The 12,374-nt window shown below is 50.5% G+C and overlaps 1 protein-coding gene across 1 annotated transcript in view; it reads right to left on the bottom strand.

Annotated features, from left to right (window-relative positions):
- The window catches only part of LOC309415260 (unconventional myosin-Vb-like), a gene marked incomplete at its 3' end in the record, with an annotated part of 151,344 nt that extends 142,988 nt beyond the window's left edge, over positions 1-8,356 (bottom strand). Inside the window, exon 1 of the mRNA XM_082012727.1 lies at positions 7,417-8,356. Within this exon, the coding sequence (XP_081868853.1) occupies positions 7,417-7,443 (27 nt within the window). The 5' untranslated portion in view covers positions 7,444-8,356. The remainder of the gene's footprint in view (positions 1-7,416) is intronic.
- Between the last annotated feature and the right edge of the window lie 4,018 nt (positions 8,357-12,374).

Raw genomic sequence — 12,374 nt, 5'->3', positions numbered from 1 at the left:
TATCCTGCAACTGCCCTGCACCATAAGTAGAGTTGGGGAGGGCTGCAAGGCGTGTGACACTGTATCATTGGTGATCTGCTGTAATTGCCAGAGCAGGGTCTGAATGTCCTAACAGCACCCCCAGCTTCATATGAACAAGTGCAGGGGACTAAAAGCCTGTACTAAAAAACTGCTTGTGGAAGAGAAAATAAATACATACAAAATCAAGTATGATTCATTTAAAAGTGGTGAACGATGGTGGCACGGCAGGTCAGGAGCACATGCTGCTAGAGGAGCTATACCACCATCCCACCACCCTGCACCAAGCCACGGGTTTGGGTCCATATCCTGCAATTAAGGGCTTATATTCCTTATAGCAAGGGCTTATAGACCTATGTTGCTTATAGTTCTTGTAGTCCTATAGTCCAGCCTTTGACACATTTAACCCATTTCCATGACTCATAGGTTTCAGCTGGCTGGAGAAGACTTTGGACACAGACAAATCAAGAACAAAAGGAAAGCACAGCTGGAGAAAAGGTCACATTTCCAGGCTGCAGGCTCTCCCCGTAGGGATGTTCCTCTCCAAACCCTCTGGATACCACAGGAAAGGCAAAGAGCTGAAATACCAAATCCTTAATAGCCTCATTAGTAAAGCGATGAGTTTACGATGACGTGGGCATCACATTAAAGAGTGTTCAAATGAGGAAAGCTATGTGAAGCCCGTCACCCACCAAGTCCTGGACCTCCCCAGCCCTGCCACCATCTCTGGGTGGGTTTCACTCTGCTCAGTTCTGCAGGACCAGGCTAAGCCAAAACCCAACCCAACCCCACATGATGTGTCTTACAGTGGGTCAGAGTAATAAGAGGGCAATTCCTTTGCACAACCAACTCAAGACGCAAAAAGCTCACAGGGAACTTTTTTGAGTTTTGATAAATAACAAATTCTTCACCACAAATGTTTTGCAAACATTTCAGGTGTCTGCCAAAGCTTGAGATTTTGCTGCAATAAAAGCAGTCATTTTCCTGACCTGAATTATAGTTCACACTGTTATTCCTTTAACTGACACAAAACTGTTTCTGTTTGCAGAACGGGTCAAAGAGCAGACAATAACACCACAAAAAACCCGACTCAGAGCTTCACCTATGCTACCTGCTATTTATTACACCACCAACTAACTCAGAAGGTCCAAAGTCCACCTTCACACTGAAGCCAGGCTACTGTGGTTTCCTTCCCAGACAACTATCACATTAAGGGTACGCTACTCCTCCTTTTTTGGCCAGGGCTACAGACTAATTGTCATGTAAATTAAAAGTCCAATATGCCTAAAACCACATCGCACTACGGTGACTGAGATCAGCTTCAAATATATATGTATATTTGAAATACAAGCACATGTAGCCTTCTTTCTTGGTCATCAGAAGGAATGCACATGTTCACGGTTATTATTTTCTACACCTGGTTATTGGCAGCAGAGGGGAATAATGAAGCAAAAATCCTCCATCGTAAATACATTCCTCAACAGCAGCCAGGCTGCCTGTGACAAATAGCCTCGGTTAAACTCCTTCCTTTGGGTAAAAAAGGGTAGGACCAACTCATCCCACCCCACAAGACACATGCTGCCTCGGGCTCCGGACTCGCTGCCGTCCCCAGGTTTCTATCCTTCACCCTGGAGTTAACCCAGCAAATCGCTGCAACTTGGGCTTGTGCGCATTGGGACTTCCCCCACAAATTTCACACCCTTAAAACAGTATCAGGACAGGAATTCTTAAAAATAATTTTTACAAAAGGCGAGTTGACTTATGCCAACCAGCACAAGGGCATAAAGCAGAACTCAAGCTGATTAAGCCCTGCCAGAGTCATTCCCCGGGGCTGTGTCCCAGCACGTGCCCCGAGTTCCATGTTACTTATCTCAGTGGCTCTCCTCTAACACCAGCACAGGTGTTATTAGATGTACAACTAAGATGAAAAATTGCATCGAGAAAAACAAAAATGTGGTTATTTTTCCAGCGCAAAGCCCTTGGCGTGGCATGCCCTGCAGCAGGACATCCATGCACAAGGAGCACGGGGAGAACTCCAGCCATCTCCTGCCCATTGAGAGAGGCAAATGCCGACAAAGCCACCAGCACTCATCTCTTGTCTACCTTGCATCTACTCAAGGCCATATAACCAGTCAACTGAGTGGTATTTAAACTCCCAAGTTTGTCTCTGCTTTTCTCTCCTCCATGCCATCCTGGGGAAGCCAAGGAGGACCCCAAGCTGCTGCGGAGGTGGCCGTGCCCTTGGCATTGCTCTCCAGCTGCAGAAAGCCAGCTGGAACAATCATATTTTACATTTCAATGATTTTCCTCTCGACTGCAGCTCAATAATGAAGCGGAATCGGGAGGAGACTGGGGATGCTAATGGATCCAGCTCCCTCAGCAAGATGGCCGCATCTTTAAACAATCCCAGCATGACCTCTGAGCTGACCCTGCCCTTTGTGGCATGACCCAGACACGTTTTCATAATCTAAAGAAGAAAAAAAAAAAACACCCAAAACCTTCAAGTACAACCTGCTTTTCCTAACAGCGGCTGCAAACAGCAGAGGCAGGAGTTCAGGAGCTCTGCAGCAGAGGGCCTGCAGATATCCCAGGACCGAACCCCAAACCTTCCCTGTCCCCCCACACTTATTCCCAGATTTTTTTTCTACATAATACACAAAAGATCTTCTCTCTCCTTCCCAGCTGCTCCTCAACCCCAAACCAGCACAGAGGCACCCACTGCAGATGAATATTCCCCGAGCCTTGAAGGATAAATCATTTTCAGAAAGGCTTCATACCAGAAGGTTTATGCCAATCCATTGACTCAATCAGCAGGTGATCATCCTGGCAATATTTATTCACTTTTGAAAAGTTTCTCCCCTGGGTCAGAAACCACCAATTCATTCCAGCTACTTTAGTTAATACAACAACTTTAAGTGAAAGCCAGAGAGTTTTCTACACCCAACACTAGCCATCAGAAGAGGATTTTTTAATGCATTAAGTTCTATCATCTATTAAAAAACACTTGGCAAATAACCGTCACTTTGCACAATGGGAAGAAAAAAAAAAAGGAAAAGAAATACCCTGGTTTCTTACTCATCCAGAACTTGCAAACCTTCCGATGAGCATATCTCAAGCTGCACAACATCCCAGGAGCAGAAGGGCACAGCTTATTCCCTCGCCTGGCAGAAGCACTATTTTGCATTAGGCTCAGAGGCTACACTTAAATTAACATATTTTAAGAAGTATCTTTAAGAGAGCAGAACATCCAGAAGCAAAAGCAATTACATTTGTTTTAGTAATATGAAAAGCTTCCCCTTATAATAACAACGGCTAGTCACCCAAACAAGTCTAATCTCCAGTTTAACGCTGCAAATCAAACCGTTGCTGGAGACAGCATCTTCCAGGAGCGACGTCCTCCATCCCGCCCAGCACCCAGCCCAGAGGAGCAGAGCATCCGCGTTCTCTCATTACAGAGCCACACTGGCATCTGCTCAGGCTTACAGGGACTGGACTGCAGTCACCCTGGCTGTGGTTTAGCTGCATCAGCAACAGGTTTCTTTGGAGGGCTCCGGCTGAAGAGGAAGGAAAGAGCATCGCTTGCGGGGAGCTGCTCTGCCTCCTGCTTCGGCTCGATAGGGTTTGAGCAACCCCCCTGCCCAGCTGCGACCCTGGGGACGTGGCAGGAGCAGGTCCAGCCCCAGGCAGCCTTAGAAAGACGTTTGCACAGAGTAACCAGGCTGTACAGAGGTTAGGCAAGGCTCCACCAGTTCTCCATCTGGAACAGGGTTTTTGCAAGCGGCAGTCCTCGATGCCCCTGCTCCCCTACTCCTCTCGCACCCACTGGTGCCAGGGGCTCCAGGACCAGGTCTTCACCCTTTACCATACAGCTCCTCTTCTGCTAGGATGCAAATAGCACTGAATTCAGGTTTTTTTCTGCAACAAAGTACAAATCCACAGCCAGATAATGCCAAAGTCCCCAGGTTCTGCGTCGGGAGTGAGAATATTATAATGTCTCCCCATAACTATTTACCCAAGTGGAGTCCTACATGCTTGAAGGCTGATGCAGTTTTGGAACTACTCACATGCTCACAATTAGGCACAGCTGTTAATTATCTTGTTTGATGGGGGCTATTAAACACCAGTCATCCGTGCACTTAAAGGGGCACAGGTAAGACATCACATGGAGAGGGCCTCTACCATCAACTTAACAGCTGCTGGTGTTTCCAGGATGGGTTCCTCTCCAGTTTAAGTGCTCCTCAGGACCAGCACCGAGTCTAACACAGCAAATTCATTGGCATGGCTTAACAAGCATGAACTTAAGCACCAAGAAAATACTATGGGTCCCACAAGATACCAGGAGATCTTCTGCAAGCATCAAGTGGAAGTTAAGGGCTCTTTACACAACACACAGCAGCTCCCATTACAGCCCAGTGGAAAGGAGAGGTGGGAGGACCTGAGAAGTCCTGCTCAGCTGCTCCGAAGCAGCTCCCCAGCAGTTTCTCCCACCCTAGTTCAACCAGGAGGAGGAAGGACTCCAAGGGAGGTACCATTGCGGCTCTGCTAATACAACACTCGGAGCGATAGGCTTTTAGTAAGACAGCGAGCTGGATCATCCACCTTCCGTCCCTGCGCATCCTCCCTCAAAAAGCCTCACCCCCAGTGCGACCACAAGGTTATCCAGGAGGCCCCACCGCTGCGCTTGGAAAGTCATCTCCTGAACCCTAACACCCCACTGAAGCTCTCCCATGCTTTTACCTCCCGTTTCCTCTGATGGCTCCCATGTTACTCCATTAACACCCCTTCAGGTAGCCATGTATGGAGGATGCATCAACACCCAACTGCTCAGGGCAGGGCAGCCCTCCGCAGCAGGTTGTCTTCTCCCCAGCGTGCTCTTGGAGGCCTCTACCGTATCATATACGAGCTACAAGTGCCCAGCGGAGCTACAGGCCACGGGGTCGAACACCCACATCCGCACAGAGGTGATGTGCAAGCAAGCACCGGGACCCTCCTTAACGCTTTCCAAGGGCAGGCTAACCAACACATCTGCTTCATCTTGGGGACCTCCATCAGCAGCTCGCCCTCTCAGGCTCAGCATCTTAAGGCTGTTGGGTGCGTTGTGTTTTTTAAAGCCTTCTTTGCTCTTTTTCTTATATACTCAAAGTCCCAGGAAATATTTTCCTGCTGCTTCAAAGCCCAAAGCCAGCACAGAGGCCCCACACAGAAGATGACCCAGCAGGACAGTCCTAAATTTCACAAGACCGGCACTCAGCCCCAGAGATGACCCATATGGGTTCAAGGCATCATCCATGACCCCAACACCTACCACACCAGCTCTGTCCCTAAAATGTCCCCTCGCAAGACAGACGGACACCAGCAGAAGGGACAGTGCTGAAACATCAGCTCTCATCAAGAATCTTTGTTATTAAAAATAAATTAAAAACTAATCACATGCACAGATTGTCACCAAATCCCCATCACGTCCCAGGTGCCTCATCGAAGGGTCCCAGCAACAGGGTCACAAGCAATGCCCAGCAGGCATCTTATACCCATTCAACAGATGAACAGGAGTATAAACCTAAGCAAGTTAGCATAAAAACACGACGCAGGTTAATTACCTGATCATCAAGTTAAGAATCAATTAACTGGTTGTTATAACCAGCCCATAGATACGGATAACACGGCGCTTGCAGCCAGCCTCCCTCCTCCCCGGGGATGCTTGCCATCGCATCCACACACTCGCCCAACAAGATGCTGCGGTCGGCATGTCAGAGCAGTTTAGCCATGGCTTTCCTTGTGCTTCCCTTCAGATTTTGCCAAGGGAAAAAGGTTTTCCAAACCTGAGACTTTGTTTTTGAAGCGCTCCCGAGAAGGACAGAGGCCAGCCCACTCACAGACAGCCCCGCTCAATCCAGGAGAGCTTCTTAAAATTCCCACGGGTTCAAAGGAGGAGACACCAGATTCACACTTCATCCTGCATCCATTTGATATCAATGGTGAAAAAAAAAAAAAAAAAAAGAAGTGGCAACCCCCCAATATTACATAAAAGCTCTCTGCAAAATGAGTTACAGAAGCAGAAATCTGCAGCAAAGTTAAGCCCAGGAGACTAGCACAGAGATAAAAAGTGGTTCCTTGAGAGGGCTGGTGCCAGTCTGGCAACATCTCCACACTGACCACGGTCACAGGAAGAATTTAAAACACTAAAATTCTCATTATTACAGTAGATGATGCTGGCACTTTACAGTCTTTCAGCAAAAACCATTCTGAAGCCAAGCACTTTTCTCGATGAGCCCCTGCCTAGCGTTATCGACGGCTTTTACTAGGCACATTCCCCAGATCCTGGCTGCCCGCAGCACTCCCGAGCAGCCTCGGGAAGATGCTGAGCACAGGGAGAGGGCTCCCTCCCCATCAGTTATCGCTCCGTACCGGGCAGATCTCCCGCTGCCTGCGAGGAGCTCTTTCGTCAGGCCAAGTCAATCAGCAAAGATCTCTCCGGACACAAACCTCTCGCTGGGAAGGGGGCAGAAACCCCCAAAACACACGGGGTGCATCCACAGCCCTCTTTGGCCAAGGAGTGAGAATACCCTGCACCCCGAGTATCCCACAGCCAGAAAATAATTTTTAAAAAGTCGTATCTTACCTAGACCCCAGTCTCCTCTTAAAAATCACCATTCGAGCTTCCCATTGTCACAACAGCCACTTTTTCCCTGAGGAAATCTGGGTGTCTCTCCGGGAAGCGACAGGGAGGGCGGCCGGCTGCCGCCCCGCCGACACACCAAGCGCCGGCTGCGTGGCACCCAGCGAGGCCATCAGCCATGTTACCTTCCCCGCCTGCCATGAGGAAGCGGGCGCGTTTGGCCGTACCCCGCCGAGGGGTTTATTCGGGAGTTGCAGAACAGAAAGGACGCTGGAAAGCGGGCAGCTGAGCAGCGACTCGGTTAGTCACGGCAGTTGTAAGGACTGGGATTTTTTTTAACTCTCCCTCCACCCTGGTGGTTTAGGAATATGAGGAAAAAAAATTTAAAATTATTCTGTGAGGGGTTTGGGAAGCTGAGCGTGTTTTGGCTGCGCGTCAGCCGCTCTGGTGACAGACTCCACGAAGGACGAGGCCGCTACCCAGACCCACGGGCGAAGTTTCCCTTTCCCTCCAGAAAACCAGCCCTGTCGGTTCACCCGGGCAGCGAGACCCCGCGGGGGAGGTCGCTCACCCCCCGGGGGGGGACACCCGTCCCGGTACCGACGGGTGAGGCGGTGCGCGGGTGGGGGGTCCCCGCCGCTCCCCGGGCACCTGGCGGGCGCCGTCCCGCGGGGTTCTGCGTGGGAAGTTGCGGATCCCCTCCACGACTGGGAAACAATCTCCCCACAAAATACAAGGAAGACACCCCCCACACTCCTCCTCCACGCCCTCGCCCCGCTCACCTTGGTGTAGAGCTGCGCGGCGGACATGGCCGAGGCGGGCGGCGCTAGGCGCGGGGCATGGGGCCGGCAGGCAGCCAGCGGCGCCGCCGGACCGACCGCCGGACAGAAAGACGGACAAAAGGACCGACCTTTACACCCGCCGCCGGCCGGGGCGCAGGGAAGGGAGAGGCGCGGTGGCGGGGGGGGGCAGGAGGAGGAGGAGGAGGCAGCACCGCCCCGCCTCCACCGCGCCCCGCTCAGGTATGGGGCGGTGCGGCCGGGCTCGGCTCGGCTGAGTTCGGGTCGGCTCGGCTGGACTCGGCCGAGTTCGGTTCTGTTCGGCTCGGCTGGACTCGGCTGACTTCGGTTCTGTTCGGCTCGGCCCGGCGTCCGAGGACCTCGCCGCCCCCTCTGCCAGCCGGGCTCTGTGAGGGGAGCAGCGTTTTGCCTCACTGCTTGCGTCGGTTTGTTTGTTGGTTTTTTTTTTTTTAAACACCTTTTTGTAGATTATTTTTTCTTCGCCTCCCGGGAGTCCCCAGGATCTCCCCCAGCTCCGGGCAGCGGGAGGGAGCCGCTGAAGCACACCGTACTACACCTGCGTTTGGGGTTTTTCCTCCCCTTTTAGAGGGAGGGTAATCAAGGCCCAGGCGGGTGATCCTGGGCGGTTCCAGGCTCTGCCGTCCCCACCAGCCGTTGGGGATCGCCCGTCTACCGGGACGCAAGGAATGGCTTTACCGGAGCGTTCTGCGCCAGGACGCGGCTGTCGCTGGGGCGAGCGGCGGTGCCCACGTAAGCCCACTGGAAATTCCTTCAAAAAACGCACCAGAGAGGGGTTTTCTCTGTCTTCTCCTGCCTGGAGGTCGGTTTGGGTTCCCACCGCCCACGCTGTGCGCCTGGGCTCTGCTTGCGTGTCGCTGTGTCCTACGCCGGTGTCAGGAATTGTTTCTTCGGCAGAAACGGCCAAAAATTGTCCTCAGCCTGTCGGTCCGTGTCCACACTGCCTCCTTCCACCCCCTGGAAGCACCCGTCCTTCAATTCATACTTACAAGGCACTTTCGAGCCCGAGAAGGATGGTGCAAATGCAAAGTATCCCTAATTAATCACTACTGCTGTTCATTAGCATTCAAGGTATTTTGCATATTAACTAAGCAGGCAGAAAATGCGCTTATTCTCTGCCACAGTTGTTTACTCTGTGAGCGGGGATCCCTCTTCCCGTGGTTTCGGGCTGTGCCGCTCTCAGGGCACCCACAGCCTTTCTTTAAAGCGATCGCCGGTGGCATCTCACCCTCTGTTCCTCGTCCCTTGGCCGGGGGGGGGTGGGGGGGTGGTGAAGCTACCCCCCCCTTTGGCATCTTTTCCCTTAGTCCCCCTCCAAAACCTGGCAAGGAGCAGCGCCGATTTGGTGGGAGGACAGCCAGCATCACAGATATCTCTCTTTGCCAGCTCTGGTGTCCTTGGTGAATCCAAATAAATTGCAGGTGGCTCCAGGGAAAGTTTAGGAAAGGAGCAAAGAAGGGGAGAAAAACCTGCACCATATCTAGAAGTTATGCTGGGTAACACATTTGCCAGCGTAATCTCTGCAGAGCCTCCAACATATCTTTGTCGGGCAAACAAAACTTGTTCCTCTCCTTTTATTAAATCAACTGTTGGAAACAAAATCTGAAGCACAGGCACGATCGGGAGCAAAGGTTTCAGTGAAGCCTGGGGAGCAGTGACAGCCCAGAGGCAAAGCACAGCCGGTCCCAGCAAATACCAGCTGGTGCCGTCGGTGATTTTCCATCAAATTTATCCTAATCTAAAACTTTTAATTAAAACTAGAAATTAAAAAACCCCAAATACCTACAAAATCCCTGAAGTGTGACCTAAGTACTGAGTTGCTGGAAATTGTCCCTTTCAGGAGACAGAAGCTTTTTTCCATTTGCAAATCAAAACTTGTATTGATCATAATATTTAACGAGCATTGGCTCTTAAAATAGCATTTTGCAGTACCACCTTTTGCATTTACATCGAAGGCACTTAGAGGTGAAAATTAACCATTTTCACCAAAACCCATTTTTTCCCCCCCTCTGAGCAGAGCCAGTGGCTTCCTCGCAAGGACAGGACGGGTGTTGATGTGCCTGCTCTCCCAAATGCTCACAGGTCCCAGCCTTGTCCCTGTACTGCAACAACACACAGAGACCTCAAGGACGGACGGACGGACAGATGATGGCACGGAGCAGCGAGCTGGCTGGGAAAGGGGCTCTGGAGTGCTCGGCCAGGCAGGCAGGGTGCTGGGGCCAGCGCTGGAGCTTCAGAGCGGAGTTACCTGCTCTCCAACCGGTACCCCATCGTTCTGTATCACCTTTGGGGTTTTGTTTAGGTTAGAGGAGCAAAGGCAAGTTTGCCATTGAATTCAGACCGGCAGGAGAAAGCAGCATTTCTGCAGTGAAATCCCCTGACCCCCAAACTATAGTTACAGTGTTGAATTTCGACACAAGAGCAGCGTTATTAACACATATAACCTGAAATCCTCTGGGGAAATACTTTGGAGCAGGATGTACTGCTGAGAGGGGAGGTGGCCAGGGATAAAACAAGAGCTGAGTCAGCCTTATTCCTCAAAATTAGGGGCAATATCTGCACAGTTCAAAGTAGTTTAAACTCCCTGGGTGTGTATTAAGGTTTGCAGGGAAAGGTTTGTGCTTTTGCTGGGTGTCTCTTGCAGTGACACCGCCTGTGTGCGGCACGGTAGCAGGTAATGCAAAAATAGGGAGCATCAATTCTGACAGCTCCAAATGTCATCAGGACAGAGCTGACTGTTGCTAAATACAACCCCAGGTCCTGAATTTCTGCATGCAGAGTTGTCCCAAAGACCTCGAATCCGGACTTCCTGCCTTCTGGGCCATGCAGAAGTCACCACGTGCTACATGTGGGCACAGTCCTCAGGTCTGGCTGGGGCTGCGGTGTCACCATACGCTGCGCATGGTTGCACTAGCCAGTTCTGCAGCAAGTGTTCCTACCTGTGTTAAAATAATAATTAACAGAGAAGGATCTTCCTGCAAATAAAACCGATTCTGGATGTAGCTTTGCAGTGAGCCTCCAGCCCAAAGGCACTCTCACAGCGCCAGCAGCCTTGCAGCCCGGCCCCGGGGAGCAAGCCGTCACCATGCTCAACACCTCACGCGTGCCCAAAAGCAGCACTGTGGGATGTCCCGGGCTCAATGTAAAAGTCCTTCTGAGCAGACCGATGGGTGCAGAAAAGTCTTAAAATCTTGGCAAGTGCTGGGGGTTTAAACCCAGGGAAGATGTTATGGGGGACAGCCGTTCCCAGTTCTGCCACAGGCAAGTCACCGATACGCTTCACCCCTCTGCTCTTCTGTCAATGTGAAAAATTTAATAAAAAAGTAGAGGAAAGCATATTTTGCAAAGCTGTAGTACTTGTATAAATGGAGAGGCTGTAACTGCCTGGTTCTTAGGTGCCAGTGGTTTCATTTTTGGGTTGCTCACACCCCTGGTGCAGGGAGAGGTCACCCAGCCGTGGACCGGGCTGCTTCACTTACCAGCAATGTTGCTGCACTCCTGATTTAATAGATGGTTTGGCTCCACGATCCCTTGAACACTCAGGGAAAATACCATGCACATAAGTAGTAGCTAACGCTCCTGAGGTTCTCGGGACTTGTAAGCCACAATTTTGGATCCGTTTTGCTAGTTATTTGCCTGCTGGTGCTGCAGTTCACAAATCTGACATGAGAATTGGTTGGAGGGAGGCAAAGGCATGACCACTCATTGAAGCATGCGCTAGTCCTCACCCTATTTACCCAGTTTACTGTGAGGACATCAAAGGAACTGGGAGAGGATGGAAATCAATAGGATTAAGGAATCTCTTCAGTCTTGACACAGAAAATCATTCTTGCTGCATCACTCATCTGACTGTTAGAGGCATCGAGAAGATGCTTTTAAAGGAGTCTGCTGACCCAGCCGCTCAGCAGCCTAGTATGAACCTTACCCCTTCTTCTAGACCCACCTGAAGTCTTCAAAGCACTCAGCAGCAAAGGGGTCGGCCCCAGCAACATGTTCATCAGCCCCAACTTTTCTCTCAGAAGAGTTTGGTTACCCGTTAGCCCATGGGAATTCATTTCTGCTGAAGGCAAACCTCTTCCAATCCGATCTTTTAGTTTTTGTGCAGACTTCACGTTAATTGAGGAATTTTGCCTCCAGGAGCAGGAGCTCAGACACTTTATAAACATTTGATAGCTCTGACCACCTCTTCTAAGTTTTTTTTTGGTTGGTTTTTTTTTTTTAATTATTATGCTTCTGGATGCCTCAAATTCACCGAGCTCACCAGTATGGTATTTTTTTGTCTCTCATATATTGGGTGTACCCAACAACAGTGTCACAGCCTTTAATAACACACTTTAATTAATCCTGGAATTGCGAATGTGCTATTATGGTAATTTTTCAAAGAGAGATCACAATAGTAAAGAAAAATCTGTGCTGCTTGCACAGGGCTGCACCAGGAATCCATGCAGATCAGGAAGTTAATCTCTTAATCATTCTGCCAATGTGACCCAGTGGTGAGAGCAGAGACCTATGACTACCTGAGCTCTCTGGACTGATGAAACTACTTCCATTATCTGAGATGGCCTTTCCCACCTGCAAAATAGGAGGAGCAGCTCTGATGTCCTCTGTAGGGCCTTGGAGATGGCTGCTGAGAAGTGCTGCGTAAGGGGTAGACATCCCGACTAACAACCCTCCTCTGCAGTTTGCTATGTTTTTACATTTATGAATGTTTCCTTTCTCGATGTCTGTAGGAGACAGACCCTGTGTGGATACCTGTGCCTCAAGGAACAAGACATGAAGAGGCTCTGCTCTCCCTAGTCACCTGTCTGCATGGTAACAGCTGCTGAACTTGTCCCTCTTCCATCTGCTGTCTCAGGAAGCTGCTCTCAGAGAAGTTTCGTCTGCAAGCAAGGATGAAACCCCACCACACTCCTCTGCTCCTC

This window comes from Phaethon aethereus (genome assembly GCF_964289735.1).
Source record: "Phaethon aethereus genome assembly, chromosome: W".
Taxonomy (NCBI): domain Eukaryota; kingdom Metazoa; phylum Chordata; class Aves; order Phaethontiformes; family Phaethontidae; genus Phaethon; species Phaethon aethereus.
This window is presented reverse-complemented; position numbering and strand designations above follow the sequence as displayed.